This window comes from Lissotriton helveticus, chromosome 11 (assembly GCF_964261635.1).
Source record: "Lissotriton helveticus chromosome 11, aLisHel1.1, whole genome shotgun sequence".
NCBI lineage: Eukaryota > Metazoa > Chordata > Amphibia > Caudata > Salamandridae > Lissotriton > Lissotriton helveticus.
The window spans coordinates 839,416,743-839,439,393 of NC_136072.1; the positions used below are offsets into that span (position 1 = coordinate 839,416,743).

Sequence of the window (22,651 nt, forward strand, 5' to 3'; positions counted from 1 at the left end):
ACCTTGAAAAGTAATTCTAACCGTTCTTACCAGTAACGTGAATTTCCTTCTATAGGATATCATTGCCTGCTTTTTGCTGAAAAAGTTTCCAAGTGTCGATTTCTGAAACTTATAAATATTCTCTAAAAATCGTGCCAACGATAAATACGTAATTACTTGCCTGTTTTAGATAGAGGTCCCAGTGCTGAATCTAGGAGTCCAGCACTGGATTACCAAAGTAACCTGAACATACTTTACCTGCAAATTGAATTTCCTTCCATAGGATAACATTGGTAATTTCAACTGAAAGTTTTCAAGAGTCAACTTTTAAAATGCAATATTATTCCTTAAAAATCACTACTGTAACCAAAACGCTTTTACTTAACTGTTTACAGCTCATGTCCCGGGACTGAATCTAGGATCCAGTCCTGTGGTTGGAAAAGTAATCTACAAAGTAACTAATTGCATTTAACTGAAAATTCCCATTGAGCTCAATGTTGCATTGTGTTTGAAATCGTGTTGCCTTTTGCAACACACTGTAACTATTATATTTAAAGAGTCTATTGCCTTTTTGAAAAGTATTTAACTAAAGTAATCCATTCTGAGAAAGTATATTTTGATACCTTGTTGGTTCTAAAATAAAACAACTATATCTTTTGATACAAAACAATTGGCCTAGAGTTCAGTTCTTGAGTGTGTGAGACCATTTGCTGACTGAGTGTGTACAACATATGCTTTACACTGTCCTCTGATACTGCCTTACTGCTCGACCAAGCTACCACTTTAGAGAGTAAGGATATATCTAACTTTAGCCTCTGCCAAACCTCTGGGGACTGGGGACTCTATATAAACGGTACCTTACTTTGGTCCAGTATATTTAGAGCCACTTTCCTACATACAGGCATCTGCATAAGCTGTCAGGTACTTGGTGGACTCTTTCTTATTTACAAATGAAATTAAATAGTAAATATTAATAGTTTATGCCTCCAAGGTTCGTGAGGTAGTGCATTTTGTGAAGAGAGACTATGGTCCTTCACATGTACATTTTAGCAGATACTAGGGAACGCACAAGTGTCTGCCAGAGTAATACAATATTACATTTTCACACGAGGCAGAGGTGTAAGTCGATGCAAAGTTGTTATCTTGAGAAGCACTGTTGTTTTTTGTTGCATTTTTGTTTATTTCTGGGTTGACCTATTTTGAGAAAATGAATGAATAAAAACCTTCCTGTGGTATAGCCAGTTCTGCCTAGACATGATTGAGCCGAGCCCTCACAGTCATTATGAGATGGTTAAGGAAAGACATTTAAAGTGTTATCTTTTTCACTTGGCAGGTATTGTTATGGGTATTTGTGGAGTGCACGACTCGTACAGAAGGGAATCCTGGTGCTGTAAAGTAGGAGTGGCATGGGCCATGACTAGGTGAAGAGCCATGTCTTCAGTTTCTTGCAAAATTCAAGAACTGAGGAGCTCGGATGTGCAGAGGGAGGTCAATTGGGAGCGTGATTGCAAAACCCGTCCGCCAGATCTGGTTCTGCATATATGGCTGATGTGTGTGAGTAGGAGTTCGACTGATTGGAGGTGTGTGCTAGTTAATGCAATTCAAGTAGGTTTGGGCCATTGTGCTAGGCTTGGTATGTGTGCATGATTATTTTGAAGAGTTCCTGTGGATGGTGAGTCAGAGGAGGTCTTTGAGGTGCAGGGTAATGTGTGAGAAGGGAAGTCTGACTGAGTCGAGCAGTTGAATTCTGTATGGTCTGGAATCTTCTGGTCAGTTGCACATTGACTCTTGCGTAGACTGCGTTACTGCAGTCCAGCTTGCTGGTTATGAGGGCCTGGATGATGGTTCTGCAGTATATAAGGGAAGTGACTTGAAAATCTTCTTATGCATCTTGAGTGTGTGGAAACAGGAGGCGGTGACAGCTTTCGTTTGACCAGTCATATCTAGCTGGTTGTTGACTATTATTCCGAGGTTCTTCGCATGATTTGGTTGGGTTTGGGTCCGATATCAGCATGCCACCAGGTGGAGTCACATAGCAAGGCGTCTTCACCGAAGATGACTACTTCCGCCTTGTCTGTGTTTAGCTTGAGGCAGTTGGTTTTAATCTCTCTGACCACTTGGGACATGCTGACAGAGAAGTTGGTTTATGCGTTCAGTGTTTTGTCAGAGAGGGACAGGGCGAACTGGGTGACACCTTCATTGATTCTGTGTACGCGAATGATGCTGTTGAGTGGAGCCATGTTGAACAGCGTGGAACTGAGCGAGGATCTTTATGGTACTCTGCAGATGACTTTGGCTGCAGCCAAGGCAAAGGCAATCTAGCTGACCAACTGGGTGCGGCCTGTGAGCAGAATGATGGTCCTACATTTTGGCATTGGGTAGGTTTTGAATGAAGATGGGGGTAGTAGACTGTATCAAAGACTGCAGAATGATGAGGACATTGGTGTCTCCTCTATTCATGATCAGTCAGATGTCCTCCATGGCTGCGGTGAGAGCGGCTTTAGTGCTGTAGTTAGGTCTGTAGTTAGGTCTGAAGCCAGATTGGGTGGTGTCAAGAAAGTTGTCGTTAAAATGGGCAGTTAGATGTTTATTCATGATCATCTCTGACGTTTACCGGAAGAGTAGCAGGGAGATGGGTCTTTAGCTGGCTAGTATTTTAGGGTTTGATGAAGGCTTAACTGTGGTATGTTTTCATGTGTGCTGTCCTGTTCTTTAGCGAATAGATGATGAGGGCAGGAGTCTGAGTGTATGGTACGCATGGTTGCTACAGTTTCCTGACTGGTGATGGTGGGCCAGGTGCTCAGGCTGGTCGTCTGGGCATTGAAAGTAATGGGTAAGGCGGCTGCAAGGATGGAGTGGTCCAGTTGAGGCTCAACGTTGTTGTCGATATTGTCTATCTTGCTGATTTCAGAGTTTTTGTGAGTGAGTGATAAACTTTATTGTTCAATTAATTACAATTATTACAATATTCTATCAATAAACAGAGGAATGTTTAAAATCTCACTCAATTTTCCTAAGACTGAAAGTTTTTTAAAACAATTAAAATAATAAAAGAACTATTGCTAGAACTATTATCCAATCTAGAAATAAGGTGCTGATGCATAGGACTTAAGGAAGAGTTTTATCATAGTCTCTCTTGCTTGATGGCCGACTGATTACTTTTACATCTCAGTTTCAGTGCGGCCCAGATTGCGTCTATGAATTTCCCTAATCGGGCCACAGTTTGAGTTGTATTGTGAGTGAGTGATGATGATGGAGGTTGCTGACAGAGTGGGGACATCTTTCACCATGGCTAAGATTTCCTTGGTGCTAATGGTGCTGCTTTTCATGCACTCAGTGAGGGCGGAGCGTTTGGTGTGTCCGATTTGTTGGTGGTATTGTCTCTGGGCTGATCTGTAGTAGCTCTTTTCGGTGTTGTCCTGGCTTTGTCTCCATCAACCTTCTAGCTGCTTGCAGTGGCGCTTGGTGAGTTTGAGCTCTTCTGTGTTTCTGCTTGCTTGTAGTCTGGCTTTGGTGGTCTTGGTTGTGACCATTATGTGTGGAAGGGGATTATGGCGTTGAAGTTGGAAATGGGTCTGGGGAGGCCATTGTTGAGGTGTTGTGGAGTAAGATCTCCAAGAATCTTCAGAGACCTTATACCATCCTGCATAGAGGGCTTGGAGATGGCATTTCTGTGGTGGGAAGGGATGGGCATGTTGAAATGGACATGTGCATGATCGGACCAGGTGATGTGTGTGTGCTTGTCCACTTTGATTTTGCTGAAGCTGGTTAAGATGATGTCCAGAAGTTGTCCAGCGACATGGGTCAGGCCTTCTACCTGCTGGGCGAGTCCAAGGCATGTCAGATCCTCCAGAAGTTTGTCCGTGCTCCTCCATGTGGTAGTTAAGTTAGCCGAGTAGGATGAAGACGCTGGAGTTGAAAACGTGTGTTTCTAAACTGAGTTTGGTGTATCTGAGGACAAGTCACACGTTTGTGTGATGAAGATCACACGTTTCTGTGTGAGACTTTTGTTAACTGTTGGTTGTTGCATATCTGCGTACATATTTGTGTTTCATGTAAAGGAAAACTATTATGTATCCAACTTGCTTTAGAAATACAGTTGTTAATATGTTGGTTTGCACTGGGGAAGTGTTTAAAGATGGGTTTTATGAAACAGTGAATATTATGGAAATCTTCAAGAAACAACTTCATCTTGTATACCCTTAAAACCCCAATGCGAGTGCCCATGAATGTGTTTAATTAAAAAAAAATACTTTCGGAATTCCCCCCCACCCCCCCCCCCCCCCCTTTTTCCACCATCACTCTTCCCCTGCCCACTTCAGAACCAAGGATGTGATACACTGTCCAACCCTCTGCTGTACACACGTGTAACCCTGTCTCGTTGGTATGTCACATTGATTTGATTCACCTATTTTTTCATCAGGTGGTTACACAGGAGACATTTATTCAAACTCCAATCTGAAGAACAAGAATGATCTGTTTGAATACAAGTTTGCCACTGGCCAATGGACAGAGTGGAAAGTTGAAGGCAGGTGAGCTCATCATGCTGCATTTCTGGTACAGCAGGTCCAAGTATTAAAACTGCAGGTGGTGCTTATGAGAACTATTCTACCTTTTTTTATAGCATTCATTGCAATTTATCCAATGAGAGATTTCTAACATGAGGCTACCACCTTGATGTTTATGAAGCACCTGAAGAATTCTAATAAACATTGAGGTACAGAGACTGAGAGGAGAAGACATTAGATGTTTTGTCTTCATGTTTGAATCTTGCAGAACTCTTAATTTAGTATGTTTTGCTCTCCTGGCATGCTAGATTAAAGAAGGTACGTTTTTGTGAAGTGCTGTGCTCAAGGCAAGTAGGCCAAATACAGTGTATGTGTCTGTCTCCGGTTTCTGCTTTGGTTTCAGATGAAGACATACATGCCATCTGGATCATCTAATCTTTTCAGTTAAACAGTGAAGCCCTAGTATTGCTTAAGTCAACACTGGTGGCTTCCTGATTGTAGCCATGATGATTGAATCAAATACTAAATTGCCCCTGGTGAACACGGCGTCTTGAGAGGATTGTTTGTACTTCTTTTCGATTTGAGGCATCATTACCTTCGAGGATTCAGGCTGTCGAAAAATCAAGTATGCTTGGGAGGAGGAGCTTTGCGGGCATCCAAGATGGTCGCGTGAGCACAGAGCTCAGAGCTCCCCGGACCCGCGCTGCCCTTTACGGATATCCTGCATACGTCCTGATTTCGACGATGGGCCTTTGATCGTACATCCTTGCTGATCTAAATACTCTTTGAAAATTCGAATTTGGACGCTGGGGTCCGCTTTTGCATTGTCTTTGCTTTTTGCGGCCCACCACGAGGCGAACCAGGGGCTCGGTTGCTTGGCTGGCCGTGGAGTAGTTGATCAACAGCGGCAGTGGGGTCCACCCTGGTCGGCCCCTCCTGACTTTCGGTTTCGTTTTCCGCTCCCGGCTCTTGTTGGCGGAGGCTCAGCCTTGATCCACCTTTAGCTGGCTGTCTCCCTTCTGTTTGGAACTGGCCTGACGGATCACCCGAGGCCTGGGCTCTTTTGTGCCTACAATCGGCTGCTTTGCTCCTTTTGTCTGCTGGCCATTTCATGACCGGCCATTTTCACCAGGTCGAGGGGACCCCTTCGGGGTCCCTTTTCCAATATGGCCACCGGACCGCCGCTTGAGAAGCGTAAGACCAAGACACCTCTCCGTGGCGGCCAGACCCAGACTAACACTATGGATCACTATTCGCAAGCCAAGGGGTCGCCTGGTGCTGCTAGCCGCGCCGCTGATCCTCCTAAGACTGTCTCCTGCCCGTCTACGGAACCGTCTTTGCAAGACGTTATGATTGCCATTGCCAACATGCAGGTCTCTATGGGACAGCAGTACGATGCCCTGGTCTCTAAGATCGACACGGTGGCCGTTGACATCACGCTGATTAGAGCGGACCTAGCGAAGACAAATGAGAGAGTCGAGTCCTTGGGCTTGAAGACTTCTAGTCTCACCGCAGATGTTGCAGAGGCCCAGACTGAAATCGGCAATCTGCGTTCTTCCCATGACCTGATGGCTCGTCGTCTCGAGGACTACGAAAACAGGGCCCGCCGCAACAACGTTATTGGTGGCCCGAAGAATCCCGAGATTCTGGGGGTCGACCTCTTGGTGGAGGACTTGATTACCAACTACCTTTCTCCCACTGGACTCAGCAAGTTCTTTGCTGTTGAGCGCGCCCATCGTGTCCCTGGTGGGAAGGCTAAGCCGGGTGCCCCTCCACGGCCCATCATTGCCAGGTTGTTCCATTTCCGAGACCGGGATGCGGTTCTTCAGGCCTCACGGGATAAGGGCCCAGTGAACTTTGAAAATGCTTCCGTTTCTTTCTACCCTGACTTTTCACCGCTTGTCCAAAAACAAAGACTTGGATTTCAGGGAGTGAAGAAGCGTCTGCGGGACCTGGGTCTCAAATACGCCTTGTTATTCCCTACTAGGCTCCGGATTGAGTATCGTGACCCTGCTTTCTTTTTCGATCGACCTGAAAGTGTCAGTGACTGGTTTGATTCCATACCTCGAAGAGATGAGCGTGCTGGACACTCCGGGGGTGCCGACGGAGGCCTGGCTGAGTGAGGACTGCGTCTGTGGACCCTGACGTCTGAACTTTTTTGTTTCCTGTTTCAGCTGAGTCTGGACTTGGGTCTTTGTTAGGCCTATATTAGCCTGAGGGTGGCGGGGGGTGAACGGGGACTCTTCCTCCTCCTGGGTTCTTTTCGTAGCTTAGTTTAGAAATGGGGCGACAGGCACACTGCAAGTTGGGGTGGCTTCCTAGTCATACGCAGGGGTGCAGGGTGGGAGGTGCAACATGTTCGATTTGGGGGGTGGTGGGGGGGGTGTGTGTTTCTCTGTTTACTCGCGAGGCACCGTATTGTTTGCTCTGTTTGCACTGGTCGTGGGGGTCTGTGTGGGTCCTGCTCCGTCTGCTTTTTGGGGATGGGGGGTGGCGAGTTGAGACTGTTATCCTGGAATGTCAATGGGTTAGGGGACAGAATTAAGCGTAGTATTGTTTTGCGATTCCTTAGGCGTCATTCTCCCGATATTGTGCTTCTGCAGGAGACGCATTTAATAGGCAATGCATGTCCGGCTATGAACAGACGTGGTTATCGACTGGTGGCACACGCTGGGTTTACTTCTGGGTCCAGGGGGGCTGGTATTCTCATTCGGTCCTCTCTCCCCTTTGCAATAGACGAGGTGAAACTTGATGACAGGGGGCGCTATGCGGTGCTCACTGGTAGGTGGGAGGGTAGGACGCTATCCATACTATCGGTTTATGTCCCCCCGGGTTTGCAAGCTTTAACCTTCACAGACCTCTGTAGTGTCCTGTTGGACCTTCCGACGGCCTCCTGATTTTGGGTGGGGATCTGAATTCAGTTGTTTCTGGCGCATCTGATTGTCATCCTCCTAGAGATCGGGCACAAATGTGGTTGAGTGACTTGCTGGAGACCTTTGGACTAGTGGATGCCTGGAGATTTCTGCACCCTACTCAGTTGCAGTATACCTTCCATTCTGGGGCACATGGCAGTTTTCTAGGTTGGACTATTTTTTTAATACCAGCGGTTCAATCCTCTTCTATTAGAGAAATTCGTCATCTCCCTAGGGGTATTTCTGATCACTCCCCACTGTGGGTCCGGTATGAGGTCCGGGAGGGCGATGAGGGAAGAGTTGCTCCTATCAATCCATGGCACTTTCGCAACCCCAAGACCCGCTTGGAACTTGTGAAAGCTATTGAGCATTATTTTGATGAAAATGTGGGGTCTGTTTCTTCTGCTATTTCGCTATGGGAAGCATTTAAAACTGTCATTCTTGGTCAGTCCCTATCCTTGATCGCTGCTGCTAAGAAGGCTGCACATGTGGAGGTTGTTCGCTTGGAATCTGAGATAGCGGCTCAGGAGGATGATCTCCAGTTGGGCGTTTCTGGTGAGAAGTTGCACTCCCTTGCTCTGAAACAAGCCGACTACAAGGCTCTGGTGACTGACGCTGCGAAAGTGATGTATAGGGAGCAGCAGGGACGACTGTATGATGTGGGTGACAAAGCTGGTAAATTGCTTGCGTGGTTGGACAAGAAAGAGAGAGTCAATCGTGTGGTCCCTGTGATCGAACGGCCTGAGGGTGAGGGTGTCACGCATCCAGCCGGGATCGTTCAGTGCTTTGCGGACCACTTCGAGATGGTGTACACCGACTGTTGTTGCGCGATATTGCTTTGCCCCGTCTTCCTGGCGCGGACAGAGATCTCATGGATGCTCCGCTCACGGTGGATGAAGTTGCGGTGGCTATTCGTTCCCTACGTTCAGGTAAGGCGATGGGCCCTAATGGTTTGCCCATTGAACTGTACAAGCTGCGTCCTGACAAAATGGCGCCCTATCTCAGGGACATGTTTCTTGAGGCTTTGGAGTCTGGCTCCCTCCCTTTGGACCAACGACTCGCTACTATTGTTGTCATTCCCAAAGAGGGCAAGCCACGGGATCGTTGCACTTCTTATAGACCGATTTCTCTACTTAACGCCGAACCCAAAATGTTGGCCAAGTTACTGGCTAACCGCTTGGTGACTGTGATCGGGGACTTGATCCATCCGGATCAATCTGGTTTTATCCCGCACCGCAACACTGCTTTGAATCTGCGTAGACTCCACAGAGTTCTCGCGAGAGCCGAGACACTTACTGAACCCGCCATTTTGGCCTCTCTTGACGCTACCATGGCCTTCGACACTATCGAATGGCCCTACCTCTGGGCGGCCCTCTCGAAGTTCGGGGATTTGGGCCGGGCTTCATAGCCTGGGTGAAACTCCTTTATGAGACTCCTCTGGCCCAGGTAGTCGTTAATCGCAGAGTGTCTTGCGTTTTTACGCTCGGACGGGGTACCCGGCAGGGCTGTCCGTTGTCTCCTTTGCTGTTTGCTCTCGCTCTGGAGCCCTTGGCGGAGTGGCTCCGTTGGGAGCCTTCTATGCGGGGCATCCGATGGTCTCCTGGTTTCGAGGATCGTATTTCGCTATACGTGGACGATATCCTCCTCTATCTAACTTCCCCTAAAAAGTCCCTTAACGTGCTTTTTGATGTTCTGACCTCCTTCGGGAAGAATTCCGGTGTTGTCATTAATTGGGCTAAATCCTGCGTTTACGTTTTGGCTGGAGAGCTCCCTCCATTGCCGCGTAGATTTCCGATTCATGTGGCTGAGACCGGTTTCAAGTACTTGGGGATCTATGTTTCCCTTGACCCCTCTAGGTGCTACAAGCTTAACTTATTACCCCCCCTTTAGCGGCTCACGCTCGATGTAGCTCGCTGGCGTAGGTTGCCTCTGTCGCCCCTCGGTAGAGCGGCGCTTTTCAAAATGATGTCTTTACCCCGTTTCTTGTACGCTCTTCAGAACTCCTTTGACCAGATCGCCTCGGGCTACTTTCGTGCAGTTGAGAGCCTACAGAGACAACTTGTCTGGGATGGGCGTGCCCGTATTGCTCTTTCTAAACTCACGCTTCCGTGGTACGATGGCGGTATAGCCCTCCCGGACATCAGGCGTTACTACTGGGCATCCCAGTTGAGTGCAATTAATCATGCGACCTACGCACCGGGCCCTGCCCCGGCGTTCTCTATGGATAAATTTATTCTGCCAGGAGGGACCTTCAACAGGGCGTTGTACTCTCGGAGACTCCCTGAAGCACTGACCGGTCCCACTAAGATCGCAGTGAAAGTGTGGCGTGATGCGAATGCGGCACTGGGTTGGTGTGGAAGGGTCACTCGAGCCCACCCCCCTGTATGATTCCGAATGTTCGGGCTGCCTGTGGAGGTCGAAAGGATTTGATAAATGGGATATGATTGGTATCAGCAGATTGGGCGATCTTTGGTCGAAGGGTAATGTCAAGCCCTTTTGTCGTGTTGAGAGTGGAGTATGAGCTTGGTGACAGTGAATTCTTCCGGTATGCCCAGGTCCGTCATGCTCTGTTGTCTGTATTTACTGCGGGTGATGATATTCCTGAGTCTTCCCCTCTGGAGGACCGTATCTTAGATGGCCACGTGCCCGACAGTACTATTTCATTGATCTACAAAAAACTCTTCAACAACAGAGCTGACTTGTTGGTTCGCCTCCAGGCCTTGTGGTGTGCTGACGGCCTGGAATTGGATGACGAGGACTGGCAGGCTGCTCTGTCCTCGCCTAAGGAAGTCACCATTCCTGCTCGTTTGCGGTTCGTTCAGCTTAAAATACTCCACCGAGTGTATGTCACCGGGCCTTGTCTGGTTCGAATGGGGTTTTCATTGGATGGGCTATGCAAGCGTGGCTGTGGTATGTCTGGTACCTTTCTCCACATTCTGTGGGAATGCCCGGAGGTGGTTGCGTTCTGGTCCCGAGTGCATGCTGTTATGGAAGGTGTCACGGGTGTGTCCCTGCTGCCCGAGGCCAGGCGCTGTCTGTTGAATGTGTGGGAGCCGACTGACTACAGCTCAGCACAGATTGTATGGGTGACCCTTGGAAATATGGTCGCGAAACGAGACATCGCCTAGCTCTGGGGTTCACATAGGTCGCCCACCTTATCCAAGTGGAAAGAAAACATGGACTGGTGCATGTTCCGGGAGAAAACTGTCTACCTTTCCCGGGGACGGCCCAAGAAGTGGGGCAGAATCTGGTCCCAATGGAATGCCTATCGTGGCAATATATGCACCCCTCCACATGATGCCACCATTGATACGTCTGCGTCCCCCTAATTGACATTCACCCTTCACCTATTGCTGTTGATACTGTTGGTTTCCTTGTCCGCCCCTATCCCCGCCTTCATTGATAACTATGTATTTCTGTACTTTTGGAGCTCTGCTCGCACGACCTCATGGTAATGTTCCGCTGTGCCTTTGCCTCGTGATGTTTTGTTTTGTTTTTTTGTATGTCTGTTCAATTTCAATAAATTTTTTTTAAAAAGTATGCTTGGGAGCATGAAGAGGTACAAATACCAGGGATGGTATGAGGGTTTGGGGAAGAAAGCAGTCTCTAATGATATGAATCTGCTTCCTCTGGAGGAGTTGGCGCCGAGGACATGCCTGTCATCCTCAAGTGCAACCTGTTCTTTGATGGTGAGATCTTTGAAGCTGCCCTCTTCCTCATGAAAGAACTCCTCCTGTCGCTCATTGTGTGGGTCAGGTGTAGTCGGAAGCTCGATCTCAGCGACTTTTCTGTTACTGCTTTTGACTTTGCTGGTCTTGTGCAGATTCAAAACTCCTTTGACTCGGCAAAGTTTTGCAAAAGAGCCTCCATTTTGGCTTTTCGACATTTCTTTTAATCAGGCACCTTTTGTCAACGTGCGTGGCTCCTTATCCTTCGACACCTGCAGTTTCCTTGGTCCAGACCGATGGGACGTTTTTTCTTCTGCAGCCGCCCGGTCTCTGCGTGCTTCGTTGCTAAGGGGTCTTAGAGTCTAATGTTTTTAACTCAGCCCCACTGCAAGTGTGTTATTACCTGCTGCTCTTTTATGGGGAAGGCCTACTTCACGACCTACCTCCTTGCTTCCAGCCGATGACGGTTTCTTCAGGATCAGACCACTCACCCTGCACCAACTATGTTTCATCTGTGTTTTCTTCCTCTTCCCTGGACAGACCAATGTCCATCAGAAAAGCTGGCTTCTGCCACAACTGCCTCATCACTGAAGGAAAATGCCCCTTATGTGACATGGTCTCCCCCACGTTTTGCCTGATATTCGTTTAAATTTTTACTGGAAGCGCCCTTGGTTCCTGCTATCCATTTCCCCAATGCCAGATTTCTTTCCCAAAATCTTTGGCACCCCTGTAAGTCTCTAGTAAATGGTACCACGGGTATCTAGGTCATGGGTACCAAAGAGGGTCCCTAGGGACTGCAGCATGTATTTTGCCTGCCTAAGGGACCTCATCATCTCACTCATGCAGACTGCCATTGCATGCTGCATGTCTTGGTGCAGACAAAAGGTGAAGACCCATCATGGCACAAAGCCCTGTGTGCCATGCCTACAGACAATGCATACAGCATATGTAAGTCACCCATATAGCAGGTCTTGCAGCCCTAAGGCCGGGTGAACTATACTGCATGTGTGTACATATCTGCATGAGCACATATGTCCATGTGCCGATCAGTTCAGTTACTGCCACTACAAGTGACCAGGGAAGCAATTTTTAAGTACATGTGCTGGACACTGGTGAAAATGAGTTCCCCCATCTACATGATGGCTTCACTGAAACCAAAGATGTTTGGTATCAAACATCTTGTATTAAAAAACCCACACTGATTCCAGTGATGGATGTATTAATGCATGCACCCAGAGGGCACCTTTGAGGTGCCCCTTGAAAACCTACCAACTACTAGTGTGCTGGCTGACTGCTCTTGGCTAGCCTGTCACTACAGACGAGTTTCTGACCCCCATTGGCAAGGGCCAATGCTTTCAGGAAGTCCGAAACAAAGCCTGCTGTGGTAGAGGGTGTTTACCCCAGAAGATTTGCGAGGACTCTGGGCAACTAAAAGGACACCAGAAACAACCATTGCACCCAAGGCCCCTAATCAGATTTCAAGTGGGCCAACTGTGCCAGTGTGGCTCCTATACACTCCAGACTCAAAGCCCTCCTTGGCTTCCCCAACTGTGGACTTTGACGCTGCCTGCAGCCTCTTTGTGCAGGCCCCCTCTACCGTAAGTGTCTGCGGTGACTAAAACTCACGCCTCATGCCACCTCTACACTGACCACCCTGGCCTGAAGAGGACTAAAGCGGTCCCCATGTCCCCGAGCATCATGAGACCTGAGTCCCCCTGTTGGTTGAGCTGGACTGGCCCTCCAGTCCAAACATGCAGCCTATTTGTGACCCATTGATTTCAGTGGGGCCCTGAGCTGTATTGCACCTCTGCAGCCTGCTGCCCAAGGTGCCCTGTTGGTGCTGCCTTGGACCTTGCAACTTAAGTCCACAAGATTGGTCTTGTAAGTCGCTGTGAAGAACTTGTATGCAGTATTTGTTTTTTTACCATCGTATAACATTGCTACCTCTGAAGCATGCACTGTTAACTTTTAAAAACTGCATATATTTCTATCTCAAAACGTACTTACCTGATCTTAATGATTCTGGTGCCTAAATATATACAAAGATATGTGTTATTTTTATAAATTGGTGTGGACTTTAAGTCTCGCCTAGGCAGCATGCATGCGCTGCTCTAGGAGGGCCTTTAGCCATCGGTCTTCACTTTTCAAGCACTGCACTCGTGCTTGTGGCGGCATCCACCTTGCGGGAGCGAGCAGCGGCGCGTCCACGTTAATTACAAACATATGGCTGCCGCTCGCTCCCGCAAGGTGGATGCCGCCACAAGCACGAGTGCAGTGCTTGGAAAGTGAAGACCGCAGATCGCGATGCTGCTTGCGTGTGGCATCACTTGTATTTTTTACTGAGTGTAAGGCTTTATAGTTAAATGCTACATATTGAGCTGGATTGTTTGTCCCGAAATCCCTCAGTCCCCTCTTTCCATTTTCTCTCGTACTCTTCCAGCATGTACCCACTTGACGCATTTACTGTTCCCCTCCCTCCATGCTGCTTACCTACCTGTTCTGCAGGCGCTCATTCACATAGTACTTGCCGCTCTTTCTCTTTCCGCTGCAAATCAGCACCAAACACGGTCCTTTGGCCATGGCAAAAACAGTGATGCCAAAGGTACCTTCCGAAATCCATCACAACACTCATCGCTTCCGTCAACGGAGCACTTGCGATTGGTTCTCTAGCTGAGAGCTGAGAGCTAAGCCTCACCCAGAGCGTAGTACCCTCTGGCCACGGGGTGTATCTAAATATAGGGCGCAGAAGACAGCTTCCTAGGGCCGGTCGCTGTTGCTGCCATCTTGAAAGGGTGATAGTTTCAGAAGTTTATCGAGAAGGTGTATACGGAGGTCAAATTCAAAAGTTCAGGAGATCATGTTTTTGAAGTATTTCGATAAATATCAAGGTCCAATTCAAAAGTGATAAACAGTTAAGGTTATCCTGTTTTTAAAATGTTTCAAAAAATCTAGTAAATATTTGAGAATACTAAAAGATAAGCTTTTAAATTTGGCGGATCTAGATTTCTGAGTTTCCAAACAATAGTACAATCAATTGTTTGCTACCCCCCACTTGCAGAGGCGAAATTGCAACTAAACAAACATTGGCAAAACCAAGTGACCTCACTTTTAGTTTTTTTTGTTGCTTTATATAGCGCAAACTCGACCCGAAGGTATTGAGCACTTTACATGAGTACCAGGTACACGTACACATGAGCACCAGTTACGTTACACAAGGACACATTCATTTTTGGTAGGCATGGGGAGATTAAGCGATTGCCCAGAATCACAGGATGCTGAGCCTCAAATATTTTTTTTGCAGATTCATATAGTACAAACTCGACCTGAAGGTATTTGAGGGCTTTACATTCAATCTGTAAGGTTAATATACATTGGTACCGTTCGTTCCGTCATTGTTTCTGCCTGTCAGATGCATGGAATTATCATCACCCGTCACTCAGTCGTTCCTGTTAAAGGTCCTAGCCACTTAATTCCCCCACCACTAGCGCAACCCGGTCCACCAACCACTACCTGCCCTCTACCACTTGTAGGAAGACCTCAAGGAGGTTTTACAGAAGGATCCTTAGGAATACCGAGGTGTGCCACGAGCGCCAGTCTGCAACCACCTACCACTTCGCATCCTTCCCTGGCAGAGCGCCGCAAAACAGCTAACAGTGGGAAGATACATTTTACAAAAGTGAAATAGATTAAAACAGACTTTTTAGTTTGACAGATTTCCAGTTAAAATGGACAATGCATTGCAACTGTGTACCCTTCAGTAAAAAAGAAACTACACGTCGCACACATGTTGACTAAAATCTTTTCTGCATTTGTTTACTTTTTAATTTTAAAAAGCCTATCATTTACTTCCAACGATACAAGCATTGGCATAGCCAATAGGTCTTGCCTTTGGAACCTTATAAGCATTTAGTTATACAGTACAATATCCTTGGTGCAACAACATCAACTGTTGCATGTCTAAACACTTATCAGGTCCCAAGGCGAGACCTATTTTCTATGCCAATCCTTGTCTTATTGAGTCGTGTGTAGCGTTTCTTGACTGTGTGTGTGTATTGCAGATGTTTAGCCCTCCTCTCTGACTAGCCTAAGGCTGCTCGGCTACAGTACTCCCTAAGAGAGCACTTTCAGATTGCCAGTGCAAGCCCCTGTCACTTATAAGAGGTACCTGGACTCTTTGCACAGTATACTTCTTTTTAGTATACTATATAAGGAGCCAGCTTCCTAAAATCACACCTTGTGCTCACCTCTGTTTCACTCTGACTTTCAGTGTTTTAGCTGGAACTTTGCAGAGTGTTCACAACCCTCGGCAATGGTTGCAGACTTTGTGCGAATCCATTTGCGCAAAATTGTGATGGCACCTTGGACAAAATCCTAAGGAAGAACTATCCATCTTCCCTTATGTCCCAAGTACCTAGTTGCAAATTCTCCAACTGCATGATCAGCTCTCTGTTGGGGTTTCCTAGGAAAAAAGCACATACAACAGCATTATACCGTAAGTCTTCAGTATCCTTCGATGCTCTTTCTCGGTTTTTCAAACTTTTCTTCAACAATCCATTTAGCAAACTTTCCAGTCCTCCTGGAGCTCATCCGTTTTGCTTTCAGACCCAAAGATGTGTCGGAATCTGAAGATGGTGACCATGCACAGGAGCTTCAAGGGTGTATGCCTGATGTCACACAGGGAACGACATGCCACCTAATAGTGCTCATTGATGCCCACAAAAACAAAAAAAATGCTACAGAAAATATCAGTCCCAGCCACTAAATGACAGAATAATGCACAGCATGTGAACCCAGAAAAGATGCACGCAACAAAGCAAGTGTCACTATTGCCCAATTGTGTGTTACTCAGTGCATTGTCCGCAAAAGGATGAAAGGTGAGGTTAGATGTAAGGCCTGCAGGTCACACCACTTGTCAGTAGTGTGTACATAAGTCTTTGAGCCATACTGCTAGCTTAAAGTTACAGATATACTATTTTTTTATTTCACAATTAAGGTGGAGCATTGTTCTGAAATCTTTCTCGTCTCTCCAACAAATGAAATTGTGTCCATTTTTCTCTCATAGAATGCCGGTTGCAAGATCAGCGCATGGAGCAACAGTTTACAATGACAAACTATGGATCTTTGCTGGCTATGATGGTAATGCACGGTAGGTGATGGTAAAAGCAATTTAAAATTATTTAGGTCAAAGGAAGAAATAAGGATCATCGGAAGTTTGGTCAATTTCTATGCAGTCAAGCACAGGCACATTATCCGCTACAATTTGACAATAAACCAAAGGTCAGATTTCACACACAAATAGAAATTATCTCCAAATCATAAACAAAATTAAAAATCTTTACACTCATGAAACAAACCTTAGTTGTGTACATAACCCTTTCAGTTTAGTTTAGGAACTCCTGAAGAAATGTGCCTCCTTTAGGCCTTTGAATTGTGGACAGTGTGACCATGCGAGGTAGAAACAATACTGACTTGGAGTAAGTGGGACAGGAGCATCACTTTCACTCACCTTTTTACAACGTTGAGTTTTATCAAGAAAAAAAGCATATGCCTTGTTCACGACATTGCATACTGGAGTGATCTCAGTCACTTAATCAATCTGCACAGTAAAATCAGTGAGACTGTAAAGGTATATTACAGCTCTTGCGGACAATTAAACTATTGTCACTGATTTTACAATGGCAGCCTTAATTTTGTATTTTTTTAACCAGATGAGCCTATGCATTACAATTGCAAACTCCTGTAACATGTTCTTGGCCATGTGTTTTTTCTTCTCCAGAATCCCTATTGTGCTTGGCCAGTCTACACTGACTGCTGGTCAAACAGAAAAAAATAAATGGGTTCTGACGTCACAGACCATTTCTTCGTGAACTTTGTTTTTATGAATGAGGCATTTTTAAACCCTTTTATATCCCTGCTACATTTAGTGTTGTTTGAGTATTTGGAATTTAATAGCTGTAGCCTCACTCCAGGTGCAGGTTATTCCCCTTTGCGTATAAATCCATCTTTACTCTTTTGAATTGCTGTTTTTAGGCACAGACATCCTTCTGCCCCTTCTCATTTTCCTATTATTTTTAGATATGCAGAGCAGATCTTTAGAGACAGCTTGAAGAAATATGGATTCTTATCCTTTTGCTTGCCGTTTGCTTCCCATATTTCATGTTCTGTATTCTAACAATGCTAGTGTGGACCGAAAGTGAGTTTTTAATGCGTTTTCTCTTGTCATACAATGCAGGCTAAATGACATGTGGACCATTGCACTGCAGGACCGTGACCTCACGACTTGGGAAGAGGTAGGTAGGAATGAATACAGAGTAACCCATTCTTTACCAAGCAGGAACGTTTGTCGCTTTCCTAAGTGACTCTGTTTTTGGGTTTTCTTGCTACAGCTGGTCTCCAAACTTTCAGTCAGCCATACTATGTTTAAGTTCACTCTAAGTGAGAGGTTAGTAATCAATACAACATCAACAAAGGACTAATAATGCTTTCAATCATAGCACACTACCCCTACTCTTAAAAGAGCTTCTCAGAGAGCAAAGTGGTTGATTCTAGTCATTCATAGAAGTTATTAGTTTATCTGCACAGACTTCTAGTTTCACATTTAACTCATGTCTGTTGGATTGTGATCCAGTGGTATCTGGTTAGATCCCAGAAATTTATTTTTAAAATGGCCACAGAAAAACAAGTTGCTGCCCCCAAAATGGGTGGATATAAAGGAGGAACTAACATTTGTTAACCATGGCCTTCAATTGAGCCAACTAGTCTTACTAATACCAACAATAATAAGATAATCATGAAATTGGTATTTATGGAAAACTGTTATAGGGGTTAAACCCAATTTGGGTCTGTTTAAGATGAATATTTTTTGTGTGAAACCTCACACCTTAGTGGAGCCAGTGATGATAGCTTTGCCCCTACAGAGCTGTTGAGGTAATGGAGTGCACTGTGCATGGAGCCGAGCTCACATCTGTGGGACAGGAAGAGTCAGACTCCAGCTGAAGGCTCAGGGACTATATTAATATTAGGGGCATGGTAGAGAAACTAGTGTTTCGATTCCTTGATGGCCTAGTGCCTGCCGCATCAGAGTGCAGCCTACCAACCATGTGACTGAAGTTATACCACAGCATTGTGCTGTATGATTGAACCACCAAAGCAGACCCTTTAGAGCGGCGAAACACTTGGATCACTTGTCGCCTTACTGAGCCAGCTTAGAAGTCAAGGGAATAGCTTCCCCCAGTTTGCGTTAGGAACTGTTGTATTTTTACAACTGATGGAACACAAAGAGAATGAAGACAATGAAGTAAAGGCTGCAGAGAATATGTTACTGCTGTCACCACACACTGCCTACTTTTCCAAAGACATCAATTGCTGGGTAGTTGTGATACTTACGAAAGCACACTGGATTTAAGGTGAGCTCTTATTTTTTTATTTTGAAATTGAGCACAGGGCAAAATACAGGAACTAACTCTACTGCTGGTTCCCCATAGGCTTTGTCATCTTCTGAACAGATCATTCTTGAATTGTCTAAATAATTAAGAGAACCACAATGGATCCAGGGAGGCTGAATGGCGCTATTTCAAAGCAGGAAACAAGTATTAACAAGATAGAGGGCAATGCAAGACAATGACAGGTTAAATAAATCGAACTGTGATCAGAAGTGAAGGCATATAATGGCATGTCGTTTGTAGAGCATTGGGTTTGTGGTAGACGAGGAGGTATTGCTTCTTAAGGGCTTCTATGAAACGTGGCCAGAGGAGTGTTTTTGCATGATGCAAGTTGTGTTTTGGCTGGAGATTGTGAATTGCCATGAAATTGGATTCATCAGTGAAAGAAACGAGTGGGGTCTTCAATTATTGTCCAGCTGAGAAATAAGCTAGCCAAAGTTTGGTCCGGAAAGAAGTAAGAAGGAAGGAGAAGATTTTGTACAAGGGCTTCCAGGTCTCACTTTTTTCCTGAAAACAGTTGTGCCAAAGAGAAAAACAGAAAGGTCCATGAACTTGTGAAGGTGGTTTTAGCTACAGTACTGCAAGCAAGGTTTTTTTCCCTGCAAAAAGTAGGACAGTACATTGAAGGAAACTGTAGATGTTTTGGTTTGCAGATTGGGCCAGGTCCTTGTTAAGAGAATTCAGGGGGGGGGGGGGGCAAGCTGAATCGGCCAATGAGGCGTGATGTGTGGGACCATTTGCTTCATCTGGTTGTGTGTGCAGGCTTTTTGTAGCTGTGTTGGTATTCATTGATATGACATTTTTAGGATAAGGTGCTTTAATAGTACTGCAATGGTGATGGGCCCTACTGTTTTTTTTTGTGCATTCAATAGTTGGATGCAAGAAAGGCTTACCAAAAAATTACCAAAAATATTACTAACTCAAAAAACTGCCTATTTTTCATCTAAAATTTTAAATTCTACTAATAAGTCAAAGGAGATCTTCAGGATAGTGAACGACCTCTGCAACGATGAAAGAACTTCTCCTCCGGTTGTTCCTACACAAGCTTTATGCAATTCCCTGAATGATTTCTTTAATGAAAAGATTTTACTGATCAAACAGCACATCTCCACTCTTCCAATGTGTGCCCCTGTGGATGACATTTTTTTAAATCCCCTAACTTTACACTCTTTTCCCCTTATGGACTTGAAAGTCTTTTCAGAGCTATTAGCTAGAGTCAAATCGGGCTCCCCTATGGACGTCTGTCCCCCTCAAATCATGAAGGAAATTGGTCGTGCCATTCCTAATAGTATGCTGTCCCTGCTAAACAACTCGCTCATCTCAGGGACGGTTCCTAGCAGTTTTAAGCAGGCTTTATTGATACCCCTTACGAAGAAACCCGGTGTGGATCCATCGGACCTCACGAATTACCGGCCTATATCCCTGCTGCCCTTTTTGTCCAAAATGCTGGAGGCCCATGTTACCAACTGCCTCTCAAATTTTGTGGAAGAATCGGGCTATTTGCAACCCAACCAAGCGGGATTTCGGCCTGGCCATTCTACTGAGGCAGTCATACTGGCTGTCCAGAACATCTTGAGGTCCAATGCTGACAATAATCTTCACCAAGCCCTTGTGCTCCTCGACCTGTCTGCCGCATTCGACACGGTTGACTATTCCATTCTGGTCAACCGTGTCGAACAGGCAGGCCTTAGAGACTCTGCTTTGGCTTGGTTGAAATCGTTCTTATTTGAACGCACCCAGTCTGTCTGTCTAGGATCTTTTTCAGCTCCTAAACTTAATTCCTTCTGCGGGGTCCCTCAAGGCTCTTCCCTTTCCCCCTTATTATTTAATTTGTATATGCGGCCCCTTCTTTTTGCTCTGAGTAAACACAAAGTCACTGTATATAACTATGCAGACGATCTGCAGCTAGTTTTTACACTCAATTCCCCAAATGCTGTGGAGGATTTTCAATCAACCATGACTCTGATCCAGAACTGGATGTCTTTAAACCATCTAAAATTAAATCCGGGGAAAACCGAGCTGATTTTGCCCGGCAAGAGTGAAATTGGTTGGAGCCCCAATTTCTGGCCCACGGACATGGGCCTTCCCCCAAAGAAATCACAAACAGTAAAGAGCCTGGGGGTTACTCTTAGCGAGGACCTTTCTTTAAAATCTCAGATCGGTACGGTGGTGTCCTCTGGTTTTTTCCAATTGAGAAAAATCAGGAAAATTGCACACCTCCTCACCCACTCTGCCCTAATCCAGGTGGTCATGGCTCTAATCCTCTCCCATATTGATTCTTCTAACAGTCTCTATTTAGGCCTACCTATAGGCCAACTTAGAAGACTGCAGTACCTGCAGAACCAAGCCGCGAGACTGATTTGTAATGTTCCCAAATGGGTCTCGATCAAATCAGGCTTGGAGACCTTGCATTGGCTTCCTGTGGCTCAAAGAGCTGAATTTAAAGCTGGCTGTATTATTTTTAAGGCTTTGCAAGGGAAGGGCCCTTCCTTTATCAAACAGCTGATTGGCAGATACGTTCCTTCACGTAGCTTGAGGTCAGCCCACAAAGACCTACTCGAGGTACCTCGCTTTAAGAAGAAACGACAGGGAGGTAGCAGCTTTCATTTTTTAGCAGCAACCCTGTGGAATTCTTTGCCGCCAGTTCTCAGGCAGTGCAAGGAGTTTCTTGCCTTTAGAAAGGCATTTAAAACGCATCTATTCACACAGGCATATTTGAAATAGAGACTTTCGTTGTTTTATCCTTGTTATGTTTTTTTATCTCTTTCCAGCGCCAAGAAGCCTTTGGGCGTATGCGCGCTTAATAAATTTTAATTAACATAACATAACATAACATGCTTATTCTGATTCCCAAGTCAAAGTTGCCTGCTGCCTCAGCCATTAGTGTTTTACCTTTGTTGCGCAAAAAAAATGTAACCAGTCCTTAGAAAGTCCATTAATTGAGATTTTCTTAGCCTGTTCAGACACTATTTGTTTTTTTTATTAACAAAACGGCAAAGAAAAACACCAGGTGACATTGACAGTTCTTGCAGGTTACATGAGTACATTTCCATACATTCAAGATAAAAGACACAAAATATAGGTAACGGATCAAGGGGACACTTGCGCCTTCACTTCCTCGGAGCACATCGGGGGCTCACAAATATCTCCACGGTAATAATTCCAATCCTCCCTCACTTCGCTGGACACCCCCTAGCCACGTATACCGAAGTCTCTCTGAACATGCACCAATCCAGGTCTTCCTCCCACTTCTCGACCCGGGGCGGCTGGCTAGCACCCCATAACTGGGCAATATTCTGTTTGGCAATATTCTGTTTGGCTATCATGCAGGCCAGCGTTACCCATTGCTTCCAATATGCAGTCAGATCCGTGGGTTCCCAAAGGTTCAAAATACACCTGCGTGCCTCTGGCCGTATATCCACCACCAGGACGTCTTGTAGCGTATCGTGGATCTTCTTCCAGTATGCCTGCACCCCAGAACAATGCCACAGTATATGTATGAACATTCCAAGCTCCCTGCACCCCCTCCTACACTCCCCGCCCTCGGAGCGATCCATATGGACCAGACGGGGCCCCGTGACGTATGACCTGTGAAGAATCTTTAGTTGTACTAATCGAAGCCTCCTCTGTATCGCTACTACCCGTGGGGCGGAGACCACCTCCCGCCAGTCCTCATCGTCCAACTCTATCCCATCCTCACCCAGTGCGTTCTTAAGAGGATCAGCGGATCCTCCATATGATTAATAAGCTTCTTATATTTTAACAAGAGTGTCTTTTCAGGGAGGTGGCCGTTCAGCACTCGGTCCTCGAGAGGGGAGGCGTCGGGAATGACGCGTCCCTGGGGATGTTCGCCAGTAGAGCATGTCTGATCTTGAGGTAACAGTAATGTTCACGGTCGTGGAGATGGTATTGTTGCTGAAGTGAACTGAATGTGAGAACTGTGCCTTTCCCCCAGACATCTTTTATCTGCGTAATCCCGATGAGATCCCACTTGTCAAACCCCTTGGATTTCCATAGGCTCCCCAACTTCTCAGAGTTCCACAATGGGGTGGCTAGTGTGAGTCGCCCCTCCCACTTGAGGTGCCTATTTACCGCGTGCCACACCTGAACTGCGTGTGCCGTTGGTCCCGCGAGGGGAAACC

General features: G+C 46.0%; 1 protein-coding gene across 2 annotated transcripts in view; it reads left to right on the top strand.

Moving 5' to 3' along the window:
* The window catches only part of LZTR1 (leucine zipper like post translational regulator 1), a 212,254-nt gene that overhangs the window by 41,807 nt on the left and 147,796 nt on the right, over positions 1 to 22,651 (top strand). For both annotated transcript variants that reach the window (XM_078667052.1, XM_078667051.1), the window contains 3 exons: positions 4,403 to 4,511; positions 16,130 to 16,213; positions 17,300 to 17,357. In XM_078667052.1, coding sequence (XP_078523178.1) covers positions 4,403 to 4,511; positions 16,130 to 16,213; positions 17,300 to 17,357 — 251 coding nt within the window. The remainder of the gene's footprint in view (positions 1 to 4,402; positions 4,512 to 16,129; positions 16,214 to 17,299; positions 17,358 to 22,651) is intronic.